This window comes from Globicephala melas, chromosome 6 (genome assembly GCF_963455315.2).
Source record: "Globicephala melas chromosome 6, mGloMel1.2, whole genome shotgun sequence".
Lineage (NCBI taxonomy): Eukaryota > Metazoa > Chordata > Mammalia > Artiodactyla > Delphinidae > Globicephala > Globicephala melas.
In genome coordinates this window covers 58,586,813-58,612,912 of record NC_083319.1, presented here as the reverse complement: position 1 = coordinate 58,612,912, position 26,100 = coordinate 58,586,813, and the positions used below count along the sequence as shown (strand labels likewise).

The 26,100-nt window shown below is 38.0% G+C and overlaps 1 protein-coding gene across 16 annotated transcripts in view; it reads left to right on the top strand.

Moving 5' to 3' along the window:
• PTPRD (protein tyrosine phosphatase receptor type D) overlaps window positions 1-26,100 on the top strand; it is a 2,143,764-nt gene that overhangs the window by 1,979,685 nt on the left and 137,979 nt on the right. For 8 of the 16 annotated variants that reach the window (XM_060300920.1, XM_060300919.1, XM_060300918.1 and 5 more), the window contains 5 exons: window positions 2,006-2,593; window positions 3,027-3,127; window positions 3,943-4,202; window positions 15,389-15,479; window positions 20,600-20,809. In XM_060300920.1, the coding sequence (XP_060156903.1) occupies window positions 2,006-2,593; window positions 3,027-3,127; window positions 3,943-4,202; window positions 15,389-15,479; window positions 20,600-20,809 (1,250 nt within the window). The remainder of the gene's footprint in view (window positions 1-2,005; window positions 2,594-3,026; window positions 3,128-3,942; window positions 4,203-15,388; window positions 15,480-20,599; window positions 20,810-26,100) is intronic. The other 8 variants (XM_030877163.2, XM_060300928.1, XM_060300927.1 and 5 more) reach the window with 2 other exon arrangements.

Below are 26,100 nucleotides of genomic sequence, written 5' to 3'. Positions count from 1 at the left end.
CGGACCGGGGCATGAACCCATGTCCCCTGCATCGGCAGGCGGACTCCCAACCACCGCGCCACCAGGGAAGCCCTCGATAAATATTTTTAATAAAATATATTGTCCCTGGAAAATGTGGAGACCTAATTGTTATGTTTTTCCCCAAAAGTTTCAACCAGGTTTTGTTTATTGAAGGATGTATTTTCTGCTGAAAGGCCCATTTTTTTCTCAGCAGAGTCTCAAATGTTTAATTCTTGACGTCATTGATATTTTAATGGGCAAATCATGTAAATACTATACACACATAGAGAGAAATTGAGGATACTTGCCAATATCTATTTTAAAGTGATTTTAAATGAAAATAATTTTAAATATATTTAAAATAAAAATAAATGGAATAATTCAAGCACTCACCAACTTAGGAACGGGTTTGTTCTGAGAGTTTCGTAGTTGGTTAGTAAGATATCGGATACACCTTTCCATGAGAAACAGTGAGTCTACAGTTTTTGGTTTGGATTGGTTTGGTTTCTGGGTCAACCTTCAACACGTGTACATAATTGCCATTAAAAACTTCAGGAACTATTTTCCCACACATGATGAACCCACTTACTATGAACGTATCCAACATGTGAAACAAAACTATTATATTACTTCATTGGTTAAGGATAGAAATATCACAAAGAATTTGTTCTTGGACAAAGCACACCACTTCTGGGGTCTGAAATATATAGTGAGCAGGTTAACCGAGTAACTTTTGAAGTTAATATTCTGTATATTATCTCAACACCTTTCTAGTTTGTTTTTGTTTTTAACTTATATCTGCATACCTATGATACTGTTTTTCATTGCCTGTGTATTTTTCATTGCCATTAGTGTAAGCTTTCCTCCCTTTTGACCATATTCTCTCCCCTTTCTATTAACTTATTTTTAGTTCTGTTAATACTCTTTTCCCCTCCCTCATCTTTGGACTATTTCCAAAGAAACTCCTGGCTCTGTGCTGTTTACCACTGTCCTTGTCTGTGGATTCCAGGAATAATTATTGTGTTAAAAAATATATATATATGGTTGTAATAATACATTGAGTATATTAGACCTATTCACATATCTAACTTATTTAGCTTGAAAAGAAATTATGTACTTAGCCCCTGACCACAAAAACCTTAATATTCTGATTATTAATAATTATTATTATTAATGAAATGTAAAACACTGTTCTAAGGCTTTTACATGCATTTCCGCATTTAATATTCATAACAACAATATGGTGTAGGTCTTAATATAATTCCTATTTTACTAGATGCAAAACTTGATGAGAATGACTGGTGTGGATGGTATAAACAAAAAAATGCAAATTAGATCCACAGTAAGTCAGAGCAACATTATTTTACATTACCTTTTTTTTTAAACTTGTAATCAACATACTAGTTAAGTTGTTTGGGCCATGGATTCAGACAGACCTATGTTTGTCTTGTAGCATCCTCACTTAGTACGCATCTAACTTTGCCCAGTTTTCTATCTCTCTGTTTCATTTTTTTATTATACAAAGTGAAGATAATAACTAAGCAGGGCACATAGGAGTGAAGGATGTAAATCAAGTGAGATACTACATGTAACGTTCTTAGTACAGTGTCTGGTACATTGCATGGACCCATTAATTAAATATATTTTAATTATTATTCTTATTAGCTGTACCTAATTGGCTAATCCTTACTGAGCTTCATTTCTCTGCGGCATGAACCCTCTATGTGTTAAGATTTGAAATGTGAAGATGTTTTTAAAAATCTCCTTAAATTATCATTTCAATAATAATTCCTATTTTCTGTCCATTATCAAATTCTAATATCTCACCTTACCTTAAAAGAGTATGAGAAGGAGCATGTTTCCACAAAGGCATATAGACCGAGCCTTGGCTTTTTTTATAAGTAAAGGCATGGGCATGCCCATGGAGTGGCATTCCCGTTCATCGGTGATTGAAATGCAAACACCCACATAGGGTGGTCTCACCACTCCCTCCTGTGTGCTCCAGTTCCAGGGAAACCCCGGCTTGTGATTAACCACACTCAGATGAATACTGCTCTCGTTCAGTGGCACCCCCCCGTGGACACATTTGGACCCCTCCAGGGCTACCGTCTAAAATTTGGCCGGAAGGATTTGGAGCCACTCACTACTCTGGAGTTCTCTGAAAAAGAAGATCACTTCACAGCGACAGACATCCACAAAGGAGCATCGTACATCTTCAGGCTCTCAGCCAGAAACAAAGTGGGCTTTGGGGAGGAGATGGTGAAGGAGATCTCTGTTCCAGAAGAAGTCCCAACTGGATTCCCTCAAAACCTCCACTCAGATGGCAGCACGTCAACCTCTGTCCAGATATCTTGGCAGCCACCTGTCCTGGCAGAGAGAAATGGCATTATCACCAAGTATACCCTTCTGTATAGGGATATCAACATCCCTCTTCTTCCAATGGAGCAGCTTATTGTTCCAGCTGACACCACTCTGACACTCAGTGGCTTAAAACCAGATACCACATATGATGTAAAAGTACGTGCTCACACGAGCAAAGGCCCCGGGCCGTATAGTCCCAGTGTCCAGTTCAGGACACTGCCTGTGGATCAAGGTAGGATTTGTCTGCTTACGGCCTTTCTCCCTTAAAGGAATGTCGGTCTTTGGAAATCAGTATTTTGAAGCTATAAATAACTGATCGGCCCATTCATATTAATAGGTTCAGCAAAAGCAAAAAGGTAAAGTATGTGAAACTTAATATGTTTTGGATGCCTTAGATTTCAGTTAGAGAATGCCAAGCAAGTCTGGCTGACAGCACCCCAATGTTCTCAGGTAAGGAAAACACAATATAGTTGACTGAATGGGAGAGAAAGGAGAGATCTTTATGAGAATGAGGTATTAAAATGAATGCTCTTAACAGGTAGGCAAATCACACTTCTCTGTCCGATCAAAGTAGATGGCATCTAGCTTAAGCCCTCCCGTCCATGGAAAAGGACAAGTCATACGTTTTTAGGAGTAGTTTAAATACACTGTTTTTCCTTTTCCAGCAGTGTTTGCAAAAAATTTTCATGTCAAAGCAGTAATGAAGACTTCAGTGCTACTGTCTTGGGAGATTCCAGAGAATTATAATTCTGCCATGCCTTTCAAAGTAAGTTGTTTTCTAATGTGTAAGAAGATATCACTGGTAAAAGTGGAGGGGGCAGGTCACTTGGGTAAGTTACTTACAAAGCATACAGACTGCTTTGAGTCAGCCACACATACTTGTTATTCTCTCTGTGGCTTTCACATAACAGACTGAGTCTGGCTCTTTGGCAGTGTGACCTTTCCCCTCTCCAGAGAAGGCAGCAGCTCAAACCCAGGGCCGGCATTCTTTGTGGGTCACCTAGCACTTCCAAGTTGAACTTTTTACATCTAAGCTAATGCTTTTGTTTTTTCATCAGGAAATGAAATTTACATGGTTTCTACCTGTTTGTAATGCAGTATCCTGGGATTTAAGTAATTTGTTAATTGGCCTGAATTCTTTGAATATTTTAAACTTTAGTTTCCCATTGAGAGATATTGGCAAATGTTAGCAAGAAGTACAAGTCTGTGAAAGAAAAAGAAACATTTTTGAAAGTAAAAATATATTTGGGAACAAGAATGGAAGTGTTTGGGAAAAAGTGGTATGGATGATGCATTGAAACCTAGAACATTTCACAGACAACTGACGGGCCACATACTGTTAAGATATTGTACATTTCTTTGTGTATTTTTGATAGACTTAGAAACATTGTATCATTACACAATAAGAAACAAAAGAAAATTGATGCCATCTCTAGAATTTATTAGCACTTTCAGGCTTAGGAAATTCCCCAAATTAGAAATGACCCATATGTATTTTCCATAAGCAAGTACCATATTAGTTAGAAAATATTCATTGCCTGACTGATAACCAAATCTCTTTGATTGGTCGTATCTCTCTAGATTCTTTACGACGATGGGAAAATGGTAGAAGAAGTGGATGGCCGAGCTACCCAGAAGTTAATTGTCAACCTGAAGCCTGAGAAGTCATATTCATTTGTGCTGACAAATCGTGGCAACAGTGCTGGGGGCCTGCAGCACAGGGTAACCGCAAAGACTGCACCAGATGTTCTACGTACCAAGCCTGCCTTCATTGGGAAGACCAACTTGGATGGCATGATTACCGTGCAACTGCCCGAAGTACCTGCAAATGAGAATATAAAGTAAGTTGATCGAAGGTTAGGGCTGAAGGATAGAAATGCATGTAAGCAAGAAAAAAAAAGGTTAAATCTCGGGAATATGTGGTTATAAAAGACTATATTGCTGTATGTAGAGTCAGAGTCTTCTGCACAGGCTCATAGTTTTGTTATTCAAGTTCTGTTGCATTGTGTTCTAGAGTTCATTGTGACACAGATTCTCATCACTTTAACATTAATGAGAGTGTTTCTTTACGTTCCAGAAATGGTATAATTTAGGAGAGATAGACAAATAGAACATGAACCTTACCATAAAGAAGTTTACGTCGTGGTGTATAGAATAATGTGAATAGTCGAATAACTGCTATTTGGCGAGTGTTACTCTAATGGTGAGGAATTCTTAGAAAATACTACAATGCTAAAAGAAACTTTAGGAAATTGGATACAAAAAAAAAACAGTACAAGACACTGCTGTTTTACATGTGTGCTGAAAGATGGGAGAAATTTCAACAAGTTGAAGTTCAGAATGACATTAGAAGAAACATGAAAGCTAGAAAATGTAATTTTTTTCTGGTTTGGATGGAGCACAGTGTAGAGGCCAATGGGCCTGAAGTGGAAATTAAATCCAGTCCATTAAGTAGTTTGTTGGTTGTATATAGCTAGTTGATGGTAGCCAGTAGAAGAAAAAAAGTGTTTTCACCAAAGTATATTAAGTATGAGTACTGTGGTAGACCCTGGAGAACAGAAAAAGAGGATGTGGTCCCTGTCTTCGAAGAGTTTACCACAGAGTGAGGAATACAGAGAAATAGACAGATGCAACATGTGCGATAGAACCATACTCTATCTTAAGAGTAGCTAATCCAGAATGAAATGGATCAGGAAAGTTTCTGAATTTAATCTTGAAGGACCGATGACAGGCATACAAAAAAATCAGAGGAAGGAAATCGTACGCAAAGGCTCATTAGTAAAGGAAGCAAGTGATTCTGTAAGGCATGTGCTCAGAGAGCCAGGGCAATAGTAGTGAGAGGCAGGTATACAAGAGGGAAGTTGTGCTCAGAAGTTGGAACTGTATCCTATAGATAGTGACAGTCCATTAAAGGACTTTATGCAGGAGAGTGGCATGATATCATCTGTGTAATACCTAAGTTTCCTTCTTTGCCATTTTAGGAAATATTTATTGTGTGTCTGCTGCATGTTAGGAACTGTGCTCCCGGCTTGGGATAAGACTAAACCCTTTGTCATTTCTTCTATCCCACATGATCAAGTTTGGATGAAACTTGCTATGAAAGGTTTGAAGGTCAAGCAGAGGCATTTCTACATAGTTCATGGATGGTTGGAGCCTTTACATTTAGTAGCAATCTGGTGACATAATGTAGGAAAGTTCTTAGGGAAGATGGCTCCTGAAGGCATGTCGGAAGGATTGGAGCACCACAGAGAAAAGTTTTGGGCAGTCATTGTGCAGTTAGTTGACTCTAGGCAAGTAACAAGATTCTGAAGTGAGACGGTGATGGTGGAAATGGGATGCAGAGGCAGACAGAGAAGTAGGAATTGGCAGCTGTCTTAATGGAGGGAACGAGGCAGAGGAAAATGTCATAGATGACTCTGAGGTCTGAGATTGGATGACAAAATAAATGATGCTGCCATTCATCCTGAAGGATGAAAGATCAGGAGGAAATTAATGAGTTTAATTTTGTGTACATTTTACATGAGGTGTCAGTGAAATCAGTCTCTATTTACATGAGTCTCCATTTTTGTCCACTCTTCTATCATTTAGAAAACTAAAAAGAAGAATGGAATATTAGTGTGATTTTGATTCCAGCAAAATTTAGTATGAAAGGGAGATTTTATTTTGCTATTGTTTAAATATTCTATGGATATTGTTTGATCTCCCACCATAGTTCCAGACAATGTTGCAGGAATTCAGTGGAGAGAATGCTGACTTTCTCATGGCTCTTACATAGTATAGGTAATTGGGGAATTTGGACAAGTAGAGAGTCAGGTGGAGTGGAGTCCTGTGATACCAAAAGTTAGTTGGATAGGGGAGGCCACAGGAGGAGCTCCCAACCCCCGTTGGGTAGTTCAGGGAAGAGGCCCTGAAAAAAGCAACATCTAAGCTGAGGCTTAAAGAATCACAATAAGCTGGTCCATGGGAGTGGGGGTGGGGAGACGCTGTTTCAGGCAGAGGACAGCACATGTGGTATTGCCCAAGCAAGACAAAGACTAGCACTTGTTATTGGTCCACGTCTTACCCATCCATTACGACTTTTCAGCTGGCATCCAACAAACATGTATTCTAGACATACTGTATTGCCAGCACTAGGTCTGGAAATAGAAAGATGATTGAGATAAAGCCCTACCTTATAGTGGGAAAACAGATACAGGAAACAGATAATAAGAATATATGGAGCAAGTACTGCCAGGTACTGTAGAAACATAAATACAGAATTCTAGCCCAACTCGGATGTCAAGGGAGATATCCAGAAGGAGCTGATATCTAATAAGTCTTGAATGATGAGAAAGATTTAGAGAAGGTCAAATAGTCACAAACAATGAAGGAACAGTCTGTATAGTTTATATGGGCTATAAATTGAGTCTGTTAAAAACATGTGCTGTCTTTTCAGGGAAAGAGTAAATAAAAGATGAAAATAGTGGCACATAATCTGTAGTTTTTACTATTAGATTTCAAGACTTTTCTTTATATATTAAAAAAAAGATTTTAATGGCTATTTACCAAATTAGTTTGGTAGAATGTCTCAGACATTATTGGGAAATGACAGTTTAGTCCATTGGTGACAGACTTCTTTTTCATTTCCCAACCTCTGAATGAATTGAGAATATTGCAGAATATAGTCTCTCAGAGAGAAAGACTTGTGCAATTTTTCTTTGTTTTGTTAATTTTTGTACTTCTTCTTTGTAATATTTGACATGGGAGTCAAAGAAAAGGGATAAAACTTTGGTAACAAAGATCAGAGACTATTACAAAACAGAAAAAGAAAGCAAACCATTATGGAAAAAACTCTGTTCTAGAAATGAAGTAAAGATTCCCAGAAATATATTCTAAACACTCTGGGGGAAAGACAAGAGCAAAAGACAAAACTGGGGAAAAGTATAAGAACCATAAGAAATGACAAACAAATCTCCTGTTAGCAAAAATCCTTAGATAATTCATATTCACTATGTTTTTTAAAGGGATAATAGCATAAAGTTACCCATCCAGTCTTCTAGGTTGGTTCATGTGGCATCGTCAAATATGACAAAACGCTGTGTGCCATGAGGTACCACTTGCAGTTCAGAAATTAGAGTGGAGCTTTCTGTTAAGTATTGTAAGGGAGAAATGAGGGGAGAAAACAGAATCGATTCCAGAGCTCTGGGGTGGGTTGCTAACTTGTGTTTAGGTAAAAGCTAGCTACAAAGATGCTTCCAATTTGTTTTCCTATCAAAATACAATTTTGATGATTGAACGGCTGTTTTGTTTACCAACAGAAACCAGGCTTTCCTCGTTTCCGGCCAAGATAATTGAGAGGTCTTGATCCCCACCTCCAAACTCCTCACCATCGGAAAATAAATCTGTCTCTTGTAAACGTAATGCAGACATAGCTCCTTGCTTCTGTGATTTCACACTTGGGTTTTGTGTGGAGAAGCTGGGAGCTCCCTCAGCGAAGGGCCAGGTTTTTCACGAAACAGCCACATTGGTACTGCAGGTTCTAGTACTACGAATTTTGTGGGGCTTCAACCTTCTCTTTGAATACATTTAGCGGGCAGAATGCTGGTCAGAAACTCTAGCAATGCCACCATCCGTCAGAAGCAAGTTGTGGTGACAAAGAGGACTTCTGTGACTCTATAGAGCAGGATTTTACTCTGATAAGAAAAAAAAGCACTACACAGATTGTATTCAGAGAAAAAGCTGCCAGAAGGTACCCAATGTAAATTAACTCCCTAGCAACCATTTCATGTTTATGAAAAATAGAAACGAAGAATGAGGGTGTTTTATAAAATTTTAAATTTATTACCTACTTTTTCTTTCAAAGAAAGACATTCTTGGAAGCAAAGTTGTTTCATAACACACATGCACCACTATTATCAGCTCGGTGTGTATAAGCTGTTTAATGTTTAATTCACACATCATATGTTTGTTAACTGAAGTAGTAAAGGCTTAAATTTGTATAGAGCTTTACAATTTACTGAAGGTATTAGAGCATTTCACTAACGTCTCACAATAACCCTGTGAGGTAGGTGGTCTCCCCTTTTACAGGTGAGTAAAGTGAGGCCCAAAGACACTAAGTGGCCCAGCCAAGATCATAGAGTTGATACTGCTACTAGTTAATAGGGACAGAGGACTTACTAGGTGTTCTTCAAAGGACACTGCACACAGTGACTGCTGTAATCTTCACACCAAGGGTCCTCTTCATTTTACAGCTGACGAAGCTATAAGGTAGTATACTAATTGGCCCTGGCAACACAATAGCATAACCAGAGAGGAAAGATTTGAACTTAGGCAGTCTGGCTCCAGAGTCTACATGTTGAACCACAACCATGCCTCTGTGACCATAAAATGATTGACCAAACCAGGATATTTTTTCCTAGGACAATTGCTAAACATTTAAGAACTCCATAACAATTAGATGTCAATAGGACTGCCCCAGACAAACCTCAGAACCAAGAGGCATCAGGTACATGCACTTGGCCACAGATTATGGAAATGTATGTTAAATGTGGAACAATAAAATCAGTAGATTGTCATGAGAATTTAGAGGAGAGGTAAAGGGAGAGGCTAGACACAGTCAGCATTATCATCTGCCATTTTACAAATGAGGAAAATGAGGCTTAAGACAATTAATAACTTGTCTGACAACACATAGCTTAAAAGATTAGAAACCTTAATTTAAACAGAGAAACTAGAAAGATCATTCAACCTGCTTTGGTTTTCCTGTGGTTAATTAATTTGATTTAAACAATATATACCCAAATGACCAAAGCCAGGAAAAAAAAAAAATCAAAAAATGATTCAAGGAATGACATTCATCATTAAACTCTGAGACAAATGTTGACCTCCCAGTTAAATAATGAGTTGGAGAATGCTAGTATGGACTGTTAATACAAAAAGCCTGCCAGAATTTGAAGTGGTACTGCCACGAAGACCAGAGCTCACCTTCCCATATAATTATATGGAACTGGGCCCCTTGATGATAACATATTAAATAAAATTAGTAAAACTTTACATAGGATAATTAAAATTCTGAAGGTTATATTTAACTTATCTAATTAAATCTAATATACTGGGAAAACACAGCTTACATTATGAGTAGTCGAGGGCTCTCCGGATATATTGATTCTCAAGTTATTTATTTTCCATTAGTTTAATAGTGAAGGTCTATGTTGAAAAGGGTATTTGAAGGCTAAACTTCAGCCTTGAGTTAGACAGGCAAACAGAGTATAAAGTTTAATTTTACCCATATGGGAAGCTGCTCTATGTCCAAAAGCATTTTTTTTTTTTTTTTTTTTTTGCATTTCAAGCAAGTTCTTTCAGTTCACATGATTTAGTTGATATGAATTTGCAGGGTATATGTTAGTTACTCACTTTACAGAGTCATCTTACCTTACCTAATACCACATGACATTAGAACCAGGATCACCGCTTTGCTGGTAACTAAAAGACATTAAGGCATGTCATTAGGCTGGTTTGGAGAAAAGAGAAAAGCTTGATGAGGTTTCAAGTTGGAAAGTTCTAATGCAAGAGAAGAGCCTCAAAATGTTTTTGACTTCCCGATCTAGGGGAGGCATAAATCCCCAAGAGTTACCTGCTTCACCCACTTCCACTTTTCAGTGAAAAAAGAACTCAGTGATAAAATGGCAACGTTAGCAAATTTGGGGAAATTATATGTGTAACTGCTTTAGCAATGTGTTTCTAAGTATATGAATATGTCTTAAACGTATAAGAAAATTATGGACTAAAAATGGTTCATTGAGACCATGTAATAGGGGTCATTGGTCTAAGCAGAGGTCAGGGAAGGTTTGAGTTAGGAAGTAAAAAAGTGAGTTGCTATTTGAGGAAAGAGAGAAGATAACTTGGGATTTGTTGGGAGTGACAGAAGGTTCTAGACACATGGTATAGAATGAGCAAAGACAGAATGGACCAAGTAAATTCAAGAAACTAAAAGCCCACCAGGGCGTAGCTCAGAGAGCACAGAGAGATGGATTCAGGCAGGATCCTGCTGAGTCGTATAATGCCTTTGGTATTTATCCTAAGACAAATGAGGATCAATGGAAATGTTACAATTAATTTTCTATTGCAAAATGAAAATTTAAGAGACTGGACTAAAGGGAGTTTAACTCAACAGAGAGAGAAAATTAGGAGACAAAATTAGGAGCAACCCAGGCATGAGACAATGGAATGAAGCCAGAGCGGTGGCGGCAGAGATGGGGAGAAGTGAATGCACTATAGATAGTTTGGAAGTAATAGGACTCAGCGGTAGTTTGGGTATGAGGGAGGGAGAGAGTTAATGCAGATCATCAGTGATAACACCTAGGTTTACAGCATGTGCCCTAAAATGGATCATGGTGCAATATTGGAAGAGGATTACTTTTGGAGGCGTATTTTTTGTTTTATTTTAACCACAGTAAATTTGAGGTACTTTTGTGACATAGAAATGGAGACATAAAGTTGGAAGGGGGTAAACTTGGGGAGTTCAGAGGAGCGTTCCAGGCTGAAGATGTCAATCTGTAAATCATTTGCATCTAGCGGATAACTGATTCCCTGAGCTGGAATGAGATCCCATGGGAAGAAAAGAGGAAGTAAAGACAAATCCTTGGCTAGATCCTTGAGGAACGCCACCGTTGAAAAGCTGGGTAGCAGATAATAAATCCTGCTAAAGAAATAAGGTTAACATGGTGAGAGATTTAAGTAGAAAACCAGGAGAGTTGGATACAGAGAAAGAACTGAACATGTTTCATGGAGGGTGTTATGAATACGCAGATTCTGATAAAAGATCGAGTAAGGGGCTTCCCTGGTGGCACAGTGGTTGAGAGTCTGCCTGCCAATGCAGGGGACACGGGTTCGTGCCCCGGTCCGGGAGGATCCCACATGCCACGGAGCGGCTGGGCCCGTGAGCCATGACCGCTGAGCCTGCGTGTCCGGAGCCTGTGCTCCACAACGGGAGAGGCCACAGCGGGGAGAGGCCCGCGTACCACAAAAAAAAGATCAAGTAAGAAGAGAGTGAAAAATTCTCCTTTTGATGCAATACTGACGACCCAGGTGAAGGTGGTGAGTTGGGCAGATGAGGCCAGAGCTAGAGCACAGTTGACTGGGAAGTGAATGGAAGGTGAAGACATGGAGAACAGCAAGAACGCACAGCTCTTCTCAGAACTGGGGCAGTAAGAGGTAGGAGAGAGAGAGAAAGTGATGACTGGAGCAGGATGTGGATGGAAAGCTAATCGATAGAATCCAACGAGGATGGAGAAATCGAGATATATGGGAGACAAGGGGTATAGTATATGGTAGACATCCAAAGAGAGTGAGATGCAGGATCCAATTCAAGAAAAAGTAATTGGCTCTGGAAAGTGTAGTCCGCCCTTCTACGGTACCGATCGGAAAGATTATGGTTTGCACTCAGATATAGGTCGGCTTGTAGTTTGTTAGACGACGAGGGAATGCTTGTCTAAATCTTTTTCTTTTCTCTGTATATAAGAGCGCAGGCCATCTTCTGGTGGAGAGGCATGTATGTCCAAGATTTGAGGCCAGGGGAGAAGGTGTGAAAAACTTACTGTGAAGATTGGATGGACTAGGTAACTAGAGAAGCTGTGGCTGTATTGCCAGGCAGTGTTGAAGGCCTGTTTGAGTTTGCTGAATGTGAACTTATGGCATCATTCTACCCTGTGCATTATTTCTCAAGCTGTATTCAGCTCCTTGGGTTCAGGCACAGAGAAAGGCTATCAGATTTTAGCTAAGGCAGAATGGAGGATGTGGGTTTTGGAAGAGAAGAGCTCAAGAAATTGAGAGCCCTGGGTGGTGCATGGGCCAGCCCTCTGAAGGTTGAAGTCACCCAAAATGATGGCAAAGTTTGGGAGGGAAAAAAAAGACTGTTAACCCTGGGAAAAACAAAACAAAACAAAAACTTCCATAAAGGAAAGATTCTGAAGAGGTTGGTAGATGGCAGAAATCAGTAAGAGAAGACCATAGCATAGCTGAATTGTACGAGCTTCCAAAAGGAGGACTTATTGTGATTTTAGCAAAGGGGTAGAGGAAAAAATATCTGCAAGAAGCAACAGTGAACCAGGAAAGAAACCCAAACCCTAAACCTGAGGTTCATGGGCAGAGGAAGAGGGATAAATTAACAGCCACCATGTGAGAAGTCTGCAAAGAAAGCAGTATCCTCAGGGGAAAGTTAGGCTTCAGGAATGGCGAATACGAGGTTCTTTACAAAGTCACAGTTGCAGAGAATACAGTTGAAATGTATGGATTTGGACCCAGGAGTTCCAAATTCCCAACACCCCATTTCTTTCAATAGGTGAGAGCTGCTTTGAAAGTCTCCACTTTGGCTGCTCTAGATGAATGCTTTAGTGACCGTGGAGAGAAAAGGTTATGGATATCCAGCCACACTGTTAATTAATTGCTATGGGGAAGGCTGTTCAATTCTTATCCAAGCCACAAATGAAATGAATAGTCGGGGAGTGCTGCAGAACGGATTCTTTCTTCATGTACAAGAACGGCAACTCAAAGTATGAAAGCAGAAGAAAAATTAATAGGATTCATCAGCTTAACCTTGATTTACAAGATTCTGAACGAGGACAGTGGGAGCTCCCTGATCATGTGCAGTATCATTACTTTAGGCAAAGAGAAGCTGTCCTGACTTTGTGCAATTGGTAGTGAAAAGCAAGAGGTTCCCTGACAAGTGTGTTTATCAAGTCCATCTGCAGTGTTATTTTGTACGCTAGGTTGCAGCCCCTGTCATTCTTCTCCATGCTCATTTAACATGATGGACCTGTTTGGCAAATCCTTCGGGTGGTGGGAGGACAGCAAGAGGAGGAAGCTTACTCTGGACCATAAAAGATACTGGCCTCTCTCACATACTCCACTATTCCTTCTCATTACCCTCCTTGATCGTCATCATTGTTTGTAGGAAAGAAAATGGATGGCTAAGTGATGTGACCCCGTGAGCCTGATGAGTTGCTCAGAGCACCATGGAGAACGGATTCTGCTGTAGTTGTCTGGTTTGACTTGAATTATTGATCGGGGGAAGAAAAAGTTTGAAACTCTCAGGGAGTTTCACTGTGTCCTACTGTGTCTGTGTTCAGATCCATCTCTCCCACCATGATGGTCAGTACCGGCCAGTAGCAGCTGGCATCTGTGAAGTGCTACGTGACACACACTGTGCTAAGCACTTTGTGTTCATTTGTTTTATTTCTCCAGAATAAGTCTGATATTATTTACTCTCAATTTCAGTATATGCAGCTGAGATTCAGGGATGTTAGATGATCAGCCCAGGGTCACACAGCTCATGAGTGGCAGATCCTGAATTCTGGGCCAGATGTATCTCTAGATGCCGCATTCTCTACCGGAACACTCTAGATCAGCCCTGCCCAACAAATGTAACGAGAGCCACATGTGAAATACTACACTTTCTAGCAGCTATGGTAAAAAGTACAAAGAAACAGATGTCATTAATTTTAATTTCATTTTTTACAAAACACGTTATATCCAGAATATTATCATTTTAACATGTGATCGCTATTAAAAAATTATTGCTGAGATATTTTACATTTATTTTTCATACTAAGTTTTTGAAATCCAGTGTCTTTTACAGGTAGAGCACATGTCAGTTCAGACTAGCCACATCTCAAGTGCTTGATAGCCGCAAGGGGCTAGCGGCTACTATACTGGACAGAGCTGCTCCAGACTCTGTTTGTGGAAACAGAGTTCATTATCACACAGGATTTGCTGAGTTTATTACACGTTTTGCTTTGCGATAAGAACAAACAGGCCTTCCTGTGTGTACTATTAGTCTCTGTAATATATTGTGATACAAGCTTGATAGCACCCATCCCGTTCTCATCCCTTTCCTCTGAGAGGCAGAGGTAGGGGGGTGTGTGTATTCATTTCCACAATAAATTTCCATAAATGAAACAAAAGCAGATTATTGCCATAGGTAAGAGATATATATCTCTCTCTACATATATAGGTTTGTATCCCCTTACTATCTGTTTTAACTTGAGCGATCATTCAGTCTCTGTGTAGCTGTCTTTTTTCTCTTACCTGTCCTTAAAGGATTTTTGAGAGGGCAAAATGAGATTATGCATTTACTATAATACCTAAAAAGTAGGAAGTGATTAATGTGGTGGCAATTATTATACCTTATGTTCAAAGTCCTTGTATAGTTACTACCAAAAATCAGTATGAGCAGAGTCCCTAACTCTGAATATAAGAGCACAGTGTACACTATACGGAAGTTACAAAACAACTTTACAAATAACCCACATCTATTTGGCGACAAGGAGCCTTTATACATAAGTTGTATTTGGCCGTTCTCAGTGTGACGACTCGCTTACTTTTGTCCCTTCCTATAGAGGTATTATACTGAGACCTATTTTGAAAGCCCTTAGGTAGTGACTGTCTCCAAATTTCTGCAGTACCTACCTTAAGGTTTGCAATTTGATGGGTAGAAAGAGAGGGGAACCTTTACATCTTTATATAATTGTGAGATGATGAGTAATTTTTATGCTTTTAACTTTTTATCCAAATAAAATGTATTTTAACGGTGTATAAAGAAAATCATTGTCATCGTCATCGTGTAGGCATTTGGATGAGCTTAGAGTAATTTTTATTACACATCTTCTTTAAAAAAATCATCTTATAAATTAATGTCATAGAAAATTCTTGGTTCAGCAGCCTGTGGTGGTAGATTTCAGTATACCCACCTTGTATGTGTCTAGCACCGAGGTACTAACGAACTATTTCCACTCTGTTTATGATACCTAGTAAAGGTCAGTCAACCATGGTGATATTACCATACAAGATCACTGAAGTCACACATAAATGTCTACCCATGTTGTTTTTAAAATTGAACAAACAGGTGGTTATTTGCCATTGATGGACAAGTCACTCCATATCCATAATTTGCCTTCAGTCTTAATCTTCAGGTCTGTGGAAGAGTTAAGGATAAATCCATTTTCTTTTCCCTCCGAACTAACCTTATTTTTCTCTATCTATTCTTGTGCAGAGGTTACTACATAATAATTGTGCCTTTGAAGAAATCTCGTGGGAAATTTATCAAGCCATGGGAGAGTCCAGATGAAATGGAATTAGATGAGGTAACTATGTGTTTCGGGCTGTGCCGTTCATTAGTTATTTAATTTTTAAAATAGCCCTCTCCTCTCTGTGGAGACCTTTCAGCATCTAATCTGGGTGCTGACTCCTACATGGCTGGCTGGTCAGCTGGCTACTCAGAAGGTTCACTGCTACGGGTGTGTTAACCTCTTGGGGTCCCAACAAAGAGCTTTTTGATTTAATTAAGAGACATTAAGCTGTTGTAAAGCTTACAACCTATCTGATCTTTGTTGGCTTTAAGATTCTGCCCCGTGCCCCTTGTAAAACATGATGCAGAGGTGTGGAAGGTGAAGTGAATTGTCAGCAAAGACTTAATCACCATTGCTATGAATTCCAAGGTATGCTTCGTCAGTGCAATGGTAGCTGAGGCTGTTAAAAATGCTAAGTTGCAGTTTGCACCAGAGTTCAACACTTGACCTGCTATGTGTTCTTGACCAATTTCTGACAGAATTGTGCTGGTTAGCACATACTTGCTTTATTCTGTATTTTGTAAGATATCAGAATCAAAAATGCATGAGCTTCAGGGGCAAATAAAACAAATCACAGAATTTTGAGCTGAGCAAGAAATACGGTACAAACAACAGAGCAAATACTAACTACTATTAATTTCTAAAATCTTACATTAACAATAGGTACCTTGGTACTCTTTTTTGCAAAAAGAACATTTTTTTTTTAAAAGTAAATGCATAGTATATAGAACAAGATCTAATTTTGACATACTTATGTTTGGATGAGAAAACTGCGCTCAAAAGTGTTAAGCCAGATCCCTAGAGGGCCACAGCAGGTTAATGGCTGGGCTTCACCTTCTGTGAAATACTATACAGGAGAGACTGTACAATTTTAACATGGTTTTAGTTTGAATCAGTTCAGAAGTCAAATATAAAAGGCCCCCATTAGGGGAAATATGAGATTTTAATTGATTGGATTTATTTACAACATGTTCTATATCTTATAACCCAACCTGTTATTTTTAGGTATTTTCTGTCCCTCAAATTAGTGCATACAAAGCAAGGAAAAGCAGAAATTCCCTCACTGCATTACAGGGAAGTGATGTTTATTTCACACACGTCTGCACTAAGGAGACTGTGATCTCGAGAGCAGGGCTGTTAGCTTCTTTTGACAGACATGTGTCATCCCTAGAAGTATGTTTCATCATCAACCACTTCATTTATCTGAGTTAAACTTGATCAAGTTCAGAAAGGGAGATGAGTTCAAGGTTAGGACTATGCTTTTGTGTCACCGCTTAGTGATTAGATGAGCACTGAAGGAGTATAAAATGAGACACATTTCAATCATGCTGTCAAGTAATTTGTTATAAATTTTACTTTTTTTTTTCTGCTGAAAATAAAGGAACAAAATCATTTTTTATGATGTCAGAGGAGTACATCTGAATATGCGATTTGATGAGCTAGCTGGTCTCTAAACAAGCAAGGCATGTTTTACCTGCAAGTGACTAATCAGTTAATCCTGACATAGTCTTTATTATTTTAATCAGTTCTCAGCCGAAATGCAGAATTCAGTTGGAACTGGATTTAAAATGCAAAGGCAGCTTGTAAAATCTATGAATCTTTCTACCTATTTAAAAAAAAAAAGTTTTCAAGGAATTAACATCCAAGCCAAAAATGACATCAAATCCTTAAAAAAAAAGCTTTGCTTAGAAGTGGAGCCATTTGGTTGTAAGTAATAGGAAGCTGATTCTCTTTTACAGCTAGGTTTCAACCTCCAAAATGCACATCAGTTCTAATGGATTAAAGTATAGAGCTATATGACATTGAACTTTCTTGCAATTACATTCTATGGGTCTCTGCTGCTGATTCCCATAACAAAGGGTCATTTTAATCATCCCACAAATTGTAGTGCATTAATCTGTATAATAGTTTGATAAAGAACATTTATTAATTCAAAATTTGGGGGTCAGGATGGGTTCTTTCCCACTTTTCTTACTGATATAATTGAGACCACATTGTAGAATTAATGGTGGAAGAAATAAGATATGCATTGACTGGAAAATGAAAATTATTTCTGATAGAAAACTAAAGCCCTTGATATATCTTCTGGAAACCTCCAATACATCTTGTAACTATTGTGGAGGGGAACTAATGAAAGTAGGCTATGGCCTCACTTTGTGCTTACTCATCCAGTTTCTGATCCCTACAGACAGGTATTTTTTTTCTACCATGGATAATAAAAGCACTGTAGTAATTTTATCTATAGCTTGGTACTGCCAGGTTTGACAAAGCAGTGTTCCTCTCTTAAATGTATTTGACCAAGTGATTTTTTAGAAAGGCCTATAATTCAAATCGTTGAAACCCCAATCATCAAATAGAATGGTAGCCTAAGGGGATTTCCACATGCATGCCTCACACCTAGGCCCATAAAAAATGGAAAGAGGCTTTCTACACAGAGTCACTCTCGATATTATCTTCTGAGCTCATTTATCCTTTGTCTGGGGATAATCTTCACATGATAAATTCATAGACTGGAACTCTTAGTTGTCAGGGTCAGCCTGGGCAGAGCAGACATTGATAGTCAAAATGAATTCTGGACAGGATGACTCCTAAAATGTTAGTTATATTTAATTCAGGGAAGGTCTTGTAATACATCATAAGCTTTTCATCGCATTGTACTTCAAAGGCTTGCTGTAAAATAACGTGGTCATTTGTGGTTGGAACTTCAACATAGTGGCTCACTTCAGTGTCACCTGAGCACACTTGACCCATTTAAAGTATAACACAGGGAGCATCCTACAGAGATTAGAGCAAGCTACAGGGCCAGGGTTGATGTTCCAGGTTTGACCTTAATGAATGGCAGCATTGGGTCTTAGGAGCACCAAAACACTAAAATCTGTTAAAGTACTTCCTCGAAGTCTTCTAAAGAAACCCTAGCAAAAGGTACTCTCAGGGATGACAGTGATATGGATGAATTATGACAGTTGCCTGCCTACATCTGAAATATGAATAAAATCAAGGTAGGGTTTGATCGGTGAAGTAGAAGAGGGGACACAGTTGCATAAACAACTGATGGTAAATGTTTCCGATTAACCAACTTCAGAAAGCTTTCCGGCTCTTCTGCACTTCATTTGTCCTTCTCTAAGTAATGGCCCATAAATGACTACATATCAACAATAACCTATGTAGTGACTTTTCAAGTATATCTTAAATATTTACATCAGAATTTTAAAAATACATGTTAAAAGAATCTAGGAAAAAGACATCTAAGTACGCATTTATCTGTGTTAATGAAAGCAGATGCACAAAAATTACATATTTAAGCATAGACTGAGTTAAAAGAGTTAACATTATTAATTTAGCCTAAATGTTGCAATTATGTTTCTTTGGTATTGTGCAGCCATTAAGTAAATTAAAATATGGTTGGAAAAAATCTCTTACATGTAATTTCATTTTATTTCACCAATTGAATCCACTATTGTCACTTTCTATTCTGCCTCAGTTGCCTCACTTATAAAATGGGGATAATGATAACTTATTTCATAGAGTTTTTATGAGTAAATGAACTAAGCCCTATTTAGTCTCCTGAGAACAGTGCCTGGCACCTAGGAATTGGTTAACAAAGAAAAGCATTATTGTCATTATCATCATTATTATAAGACCTAAATGTGACAACAGGATTGAAAGATAGTGCTGAGTTTCTGGACTTGCTTTATTACAACTCAGTTGGTCCATAATTGATCAGTCTACCTGAATGTATCATCAGATGGTCCAAATTTGCTAAACAAGTTCTGCTGTGGTTTTTATAAAAGAACTTACATTTCATGTAATTTTAATTGTATCAAGAAACTCAGACTTAACAGAAAATTTGAGAACATTTTAAGTATTCAATAACATGGGCACAAATTATCTATATAACCAAGAGGGTGATTTTTTACATTTTTAAGTTATAATTTTGACCAGCTGAGCACATGTACATTCTGTGTTGAAGAGACTGTATGTAGTTTACCATCAGGTTCCTAACGTAAGGATTTGGTATTTGCCATATATACAGTCTGCAGCCGTTATTATTACAGAAGCCTGGCCTTCATTGCACCAGGTTCTCAGAGAGTCTTTTCTATAGAGATAGTAAAACAAATCAGAATTCTTTCAAAACACCAGTTAAGTTGTCCCTTACATCAAAAGGCATCTCAGACTGCTATAAACGTCTTTTTCTCTGTTAAGCCCTATAAAATACCAATATTTAATGGAAGCAGACAGAGATAACTTAAACATTATTTTGAAATTGTCATGAAATATCATTAACATGAGTTTCTCCTAATAAGAGTGAATGCAAAGCAACAGAGTATCAAACCATAATTTGTACTTTTTTTCTTTTAGAAATACATGAAGGATTTCTGTGTGTACATGTTTATATTTGTTTTCTTCAGTGTAATATTAAAATTATTTTTTCTCTACCCTGCCTTTATTGCCTGGCAAGATAATTCAACATCTCCAGAGAGCTATTAGCTCCAGAAAAACTCGGTGCCATGATAAATGCAAGGAATTTTACCATTTTATCCCAAATGGTTAATCAAGGAACCAAGTCAAGCCAGAAATCGTTAAATAAGTGACCATGTCTATTTAAAATGTCAATTAAAAATTGGTCATCAGATTCTATTTCTGCTGATTTGAGGGGATATACATCATACAAGTTATCTCATTACTAAAAGTAATCTAAAATGGTACTAATCTCTCCAAAAAGTTGGTCTTTGAACGTTTTGATGGCTTTATCTGAGGGTACTACTTGTTTAATAATAAGTGATAAAGCCTGCATGACGGGCTTTTGTGAATCAAGCTGATTTTTTTCCACAGACAAGTTATAATGCATTCTTGTCCTTTGAGAGGATTTCATTAGAGTGGACAGTGATGTTGAACTACCAGTAAAGGATCTAATCGTCCAGTGTTTACAGCCTGAGCCTTGCAATTGCAATTCAGTGCCTTACCTTTGGAAGACAGAGACTGAGATTTAGTAATGCTGACATACTACGCGTATTGTGGACACACTGTATTTGGGTTGTTCCCAGCCCTGAGTTAATTTCTCCCATTAAATTGTCATTAAGTTGGGTTATTGTTGTTTACATTTCTTTCTCTGTTTCCCACTTTTTTTCCTTAAGCTGCTTAAAGAGATATCTAGGAAACGCAGAAGCATCCGTTATGGGAGAGAAGTTGAATTGAAGCCATATATTGCCGCTCACTTTGATGTCCTTCCCACTGAGTTCACCCTGGGGGATGAAAAACATTATGGTGGATTTACAAACAAGCAACTCCAAAGTGGTCAAGAATATGTCTTCTTTGTGTTAGCAGTGATGGAACACGCAGAGTCTGTAAGTTAATTATGATGGCGTCCATCTAATTTCCTATGGTATTCTTATACATTTTTCACCAGAATTTGGTCATTTGGGGATACATAGGTACATGCACCCTAATTATTTCTCAAGAGATTCCGCTAACTTAGATGTGGTAACAGGCTGCCTACTCTTTGAACACTGCTGAGTAATCTGCTTGAGATTTCGTTACAAGTAAGGCTGTGTCCCTAATGACAGGAAATTTAGATGGACATCTAGTTTATGAAGTGCCAAATTGATAGGGCATGGTTCTTTTTGTTGTTGTTTGTTTTTTGTTTTGGCATTTGTATCTCTTAATCCCACACCCCTCTCTTGTCCTAACCCACTCCCCACTGGTAACCGCTAGTTTGTTCTTTGTGAGTCTGTTTCTGTTTTGTTATACACATTGGTTTGTTTTATTTTTTAGATTCCACGTATAAGTGATGTGATACAGTATTTGTCTTTTTCTGACTTATTTCACTAAGCATAATTCTCTCTAGGTTCATCCATGTTGTTGCAAATAGCATAATTCTTTTTTTACGGCTGAGTAATATCCCATTGCATATATGTACATTTTCTTTATTCATTCATCTGTTAACGAACACTTGGGTGGTTTCCATATCTTGACTATTGTAAATCATGCTGCTATGAACATTGGGGTACCTGTATGTTTTCAAACGAGCGTTTTTATTTTCTTCAGATACATACTCAGGAGTAGGACTGCTGGATCATATGGTAGTTCTATTTTTAGTTTTCTGAGGAACCTCCATACTGTGTTCCATAGTGGCTGCACCAATTTACATTCCCACCAACAGTGTACAAGGGTTCCCTTTATTCCACATCCTGGCCAACATTTGTTATTTGTGGTCTTTTTGATGATAGCCATTCTGACAGGTTTAAGGTGATATCTCACTGTGGTTTTGATGGGTATTTCTTGGATGGTTAGAGATGTTGAGCATCCTTTCACATGCCTGTTGTCTGTATGTCTTCTTTTGAAAAATGTCTATTCAGGACTTCTGCCCATTTTTAATTGGGTTGTCTGGTTTTTTGATATTGAGTTGTATGAGCTGTTTATATATTTTGGATATTAAGCCCTTATTGGTCACATCATTTGCAGATATTTTTCTCCCATTCAGTAGGTTATCTTTTTGCTTTGTTGATGGTTTCCTTTGCTGTGCAAAAGCTTTTAAGTTTAATTAGGTCCATTTTTTGTTTTTTGCTTTTATTTCTTTTGCCTTAGGAGATCCAAAAAAAAAAAAATTGCTACAATTTATGTCAAAGAATGTTCAGCCTATGCTCTCTTCTAGGAGTTTTATGGTTTCAGGCCTTACATTTAGGTCTTTATTCCATTTTGAGTTTATTTTGTACATGGTGTGAGGGAATGTTCTAATCTCATTCTTTTACAGGTAGCTGTCCAGCTTTCCCAGCACCACTTGTTGAAAAGACTGTCTGTTCTCCATTGTATATTCTTGCCTCCTCTGTAGTAGAATAATTGACCATAGGTGCATGGGTTTATTTCTAGAGCCTCCATTCTTTTCCACTGATCTGTGTGTCTGTTTTTGTGCCCGTACCATAGTATTTTGATTACTCTAGCTTCATAGTATAGTCTGAAGTCAGGGAGCATGATTCCTCGAGCTTAGTTCTTTTTCTCTCAATATGGTTTTGGCTTTTCAGAATCTTTTGTGGCTCCATATAAATTTTAGTGTTGTTTTTGATCTGGGAAAAATGCGATGGGTAATTTGATAGGGATTGCACTGAATCTGTAGATTGCCTTGTGTAGTATGGACATTTTACGATATTAATTCTTCCAGTCCAAGAACCTGGAATATCTTCCCATTTCTTTTTATCATTTTCAGATTTCTTCATCAATGTTTTATAGTTTTCAGAGTATAGGTCTTTCACCTCCTTGGTTAAGTTTATTCCTAGATATTTTATTCTTTTTGATGCAATTTTAAACAGGATTGTTTTCTTGCTTTCTCTTTCTGATAGTTCATTATTAGTGTATAGAAAAGCAAGATTTCTGTATGTTAATCTTGTAACCTGCAACTTTACTGAATGTATTTGCTAGTTCTAATAATATTTTTGGTGGAGACTTGAGGGTTTTCTATATATAGTACTTGTCATCTGCATATAATGACAGTTTTACTTCTTTCTTTCCAATTTGGATGCTTTTTATAGGGGCATGGTTCTTAAGACCTTTTGATGTGACCCACATCTGGATAGGAGGGTGACAGCCATCATTGCTCGTCTCCTTCCTCATCCTCTTAAAATGACTGTTTTCAAATATATGTTTAATATTAGGTATGTTGCATAATACCTAGTAGATCTTAGCCTGTGTGATTACAATAGTAACTAACAAGCTCTGAGATTAAACATAGTTAATTTCCAAGTATTTGAAAATATTGATGGGGGGGTGATTGTATGTATTTTATTCTCCTATAACTACCAGTGAACCCATAGTGCTTTCTGCCCAGATTCAAGGGAAGTTCTATCTAGGAAAAGGCAAGCATAGCCTGGGTTTTAAATTATAGCAATTTACCAGGGACTTTATCAGTGAAAAGCCAAGAAAGTTAGAAAACAATTCAATAAAACAGAGAATTCCTAAGGTCCTCTAAATAATGAGTTGTCTTCTTTTATGTAATTCATCTTGCTCTTATGTCATTCTGCGCATCAGTTGCTTTGAATGTTAAAAACAGAGAGAGAGGGAGAGGGGGAGAGAGAGGGCGAGAAATTGTAGATGGGAGGGAGGTAGATTTTGAAGTGGCGGTTCACATTAACATTTAATATACATATTCAAAACTATACCTTTCTAATGGGGCTTAAAACTGACAGGTGTGGCAACTAGATAGAGCCAGTCCCTTCCCCGGTATAGGAAGTGTGAGATATATCAAAGATTTCTCCACATCAGGTGTTAGCATGTACAGTGGGGCTTCTCTTCAAATGACTGAAGGAATTCCCTCGTGGAAAATCAAAACACAAAGGCAGCCTTTCTGCCTGGTTTTTTTGTGTGTGTACACAGGATGTCATTTGAAAACAAAGTGATGGGCTTCCTGGAATTTTAATGCACGGATGTGCTTTCTCTTCCTAGTTGAAGGTTTTAAGGCAGAACATCAAGGGAATGGAATGTTGGAACCATCTTATCTTTTTTTTAATGACTTTTAGATATTTGAAAGAAATTTTCTTTAAATAGCTTTAGGACATTTCCGAAAGCACGTTCAGAGCACTGCGATAGATCAGAGAATCCAGCAAAAATGGAATCTCATCAGATCATGCACTGTCAGAGACTCTGGTTTCTAACAGACATTTCAGCTAGTTGATACATTTCAACTAGTGTTGAAATGTATCACCATTGATGAATAGTTTACCTCTTCCCTTAGTATGTCATCTCACTGTTTCATTAATTATATAATTAGGATTTCTTCCCAAATATGTATTGTCTAAGTTGCCCCTTTTCTCCATCATCTTTTTCAACATCGCTGTCAAAGCTAACAGTATTTCCTTTATGTTTCCTATGTGTGTTCATGCCAGCATTTATAGACTTGTACCCAGCTAGTATAATGCTCGTAGTGATACAGTCTTTTGTAAACCTCAGATTTTCAAGAGTGATTGTTAAAGTGGCTAACCACTCCAAGGGTGGGATGATAATTTGCATACAGAAAATATCCCCCTTCCCCCCACAAAGACATGAGCTTTTCCCCAATTAACTGCCTCATTAAGAATATCAAAGGACTGGTTTAGAATGACCCAACGTTTAATCTTTTCCATTACTCCCACATACTGAACAAATTCTACTTTTCATAAGGCTGATATCATTTTACTGTTTTGTTTTCTTTTCATTTTCACATGTCTCTGTTTCCTGATTTGGGTTGGAAATCTATGTACTTTGGGAAAAACCTCTGCTTAGATTTCCATCTTGGCTAACCAAGATTATTATCTCAAAGGCTCTTGGTAAAGAATTTCAAATCAGAGAGTTTTGCTTACTTAAGTCTCCCAAACAATTTGAGTGTGACCTACAAAATGGAAAGGGGAAAATTTAAACCAAAACAAACAATTAATTATATAAAAGAATCATGTTTCTTGCACATAGAGTGTATTTGCTAAGCCCTTTGTGTAAATCCTTACACTGTACATATCTTTTTTGTTTTGTTTTTTTTTAAATCAGCCCCTAAGAAGGTTAGAAACATATTGAGTTTTTGTATTCTTTAGATGCATTAGAAAATCCAAAAGTCTGCTCAATCTCTTTCCTGGACATAGTGAGGAAAATGGAAAGGGAGAACAGCATACAGGCATTTCGTGGGCATGTGTTCTCCAGATTGACTGCTGAGCTTGTCCTACTTAAAGCAGAATATATGCGCTAATTGTTTAAAAATGCAGACTGAAAATAATTAAACATATTTACCGATAGTGGAAAAATGAGTATACTCTCTCGTGCTTTAATAATGTCAGCCATTTGAAAAAGAATGAGCATTTTATTTTATTCAACAGAGATTTTCTGGGAACCCACTAAATGCAAAGTTCTGTACTTGCTGCTTTAAGCATACAAACTGTATATAAATCTTTACCTTCAAGGAGTTTATAGTTTCATTAAAGAAGATAAGGCATGTACACAAATGAAAAACCAAAATAGAGCCTGGCCACTACCATTAAGGAACAAATAACTTCAAATTGTTAAAATGACTTTTACCTACATTTTGTGAAATGACCGATTATTTCCAGTTAAGGAGAGGCAGCTTCAGTGGAGGCAAAATTTAAGTGAGGCCTTGGAGTCGGATTGCGGGAGCTAAATGTCGTGGAACTTGTGAGAGGGTTAAAGTAAAGAGAGAGAATAGAGCATTTTGGTAGCAGCAGCAAGAAGTCTATTGTGATGGAACATGTTATATGTGGTAAGAAAGTTTCAAACAAAATTGTGGAGGCCCTTAAGAATCGTGCTAAGATGTCTAGCTTTTATGTAGGAATCCCTAGAGAGCCTCCTGAAGGTTTTCCGGACGCAGTTTAGGATAACTCTAGCAGCAGTGGAGACTGTTAGAGGAAGGAAGAAATTCTTGATACGGTTTGGGGGAACATGAATGAGGTAATGAGAAATGTGGTTGTGTGAGACTGGAAAGGGGGTGGATGGACCTGAGGATCATCCACATGTGCACGTGTCCTTTTGAGTTATGGTTTTCTCGGGGTATATGCCCAGTAGTGGGATTGCTGGGTCGTACGGTAGTCCTATTTTTAGTTTTTTAAGGAACCTCCATACTGTTCTCCATAGTGGCTGTATCAATTTACATCCCCACCAACAGTGCAAG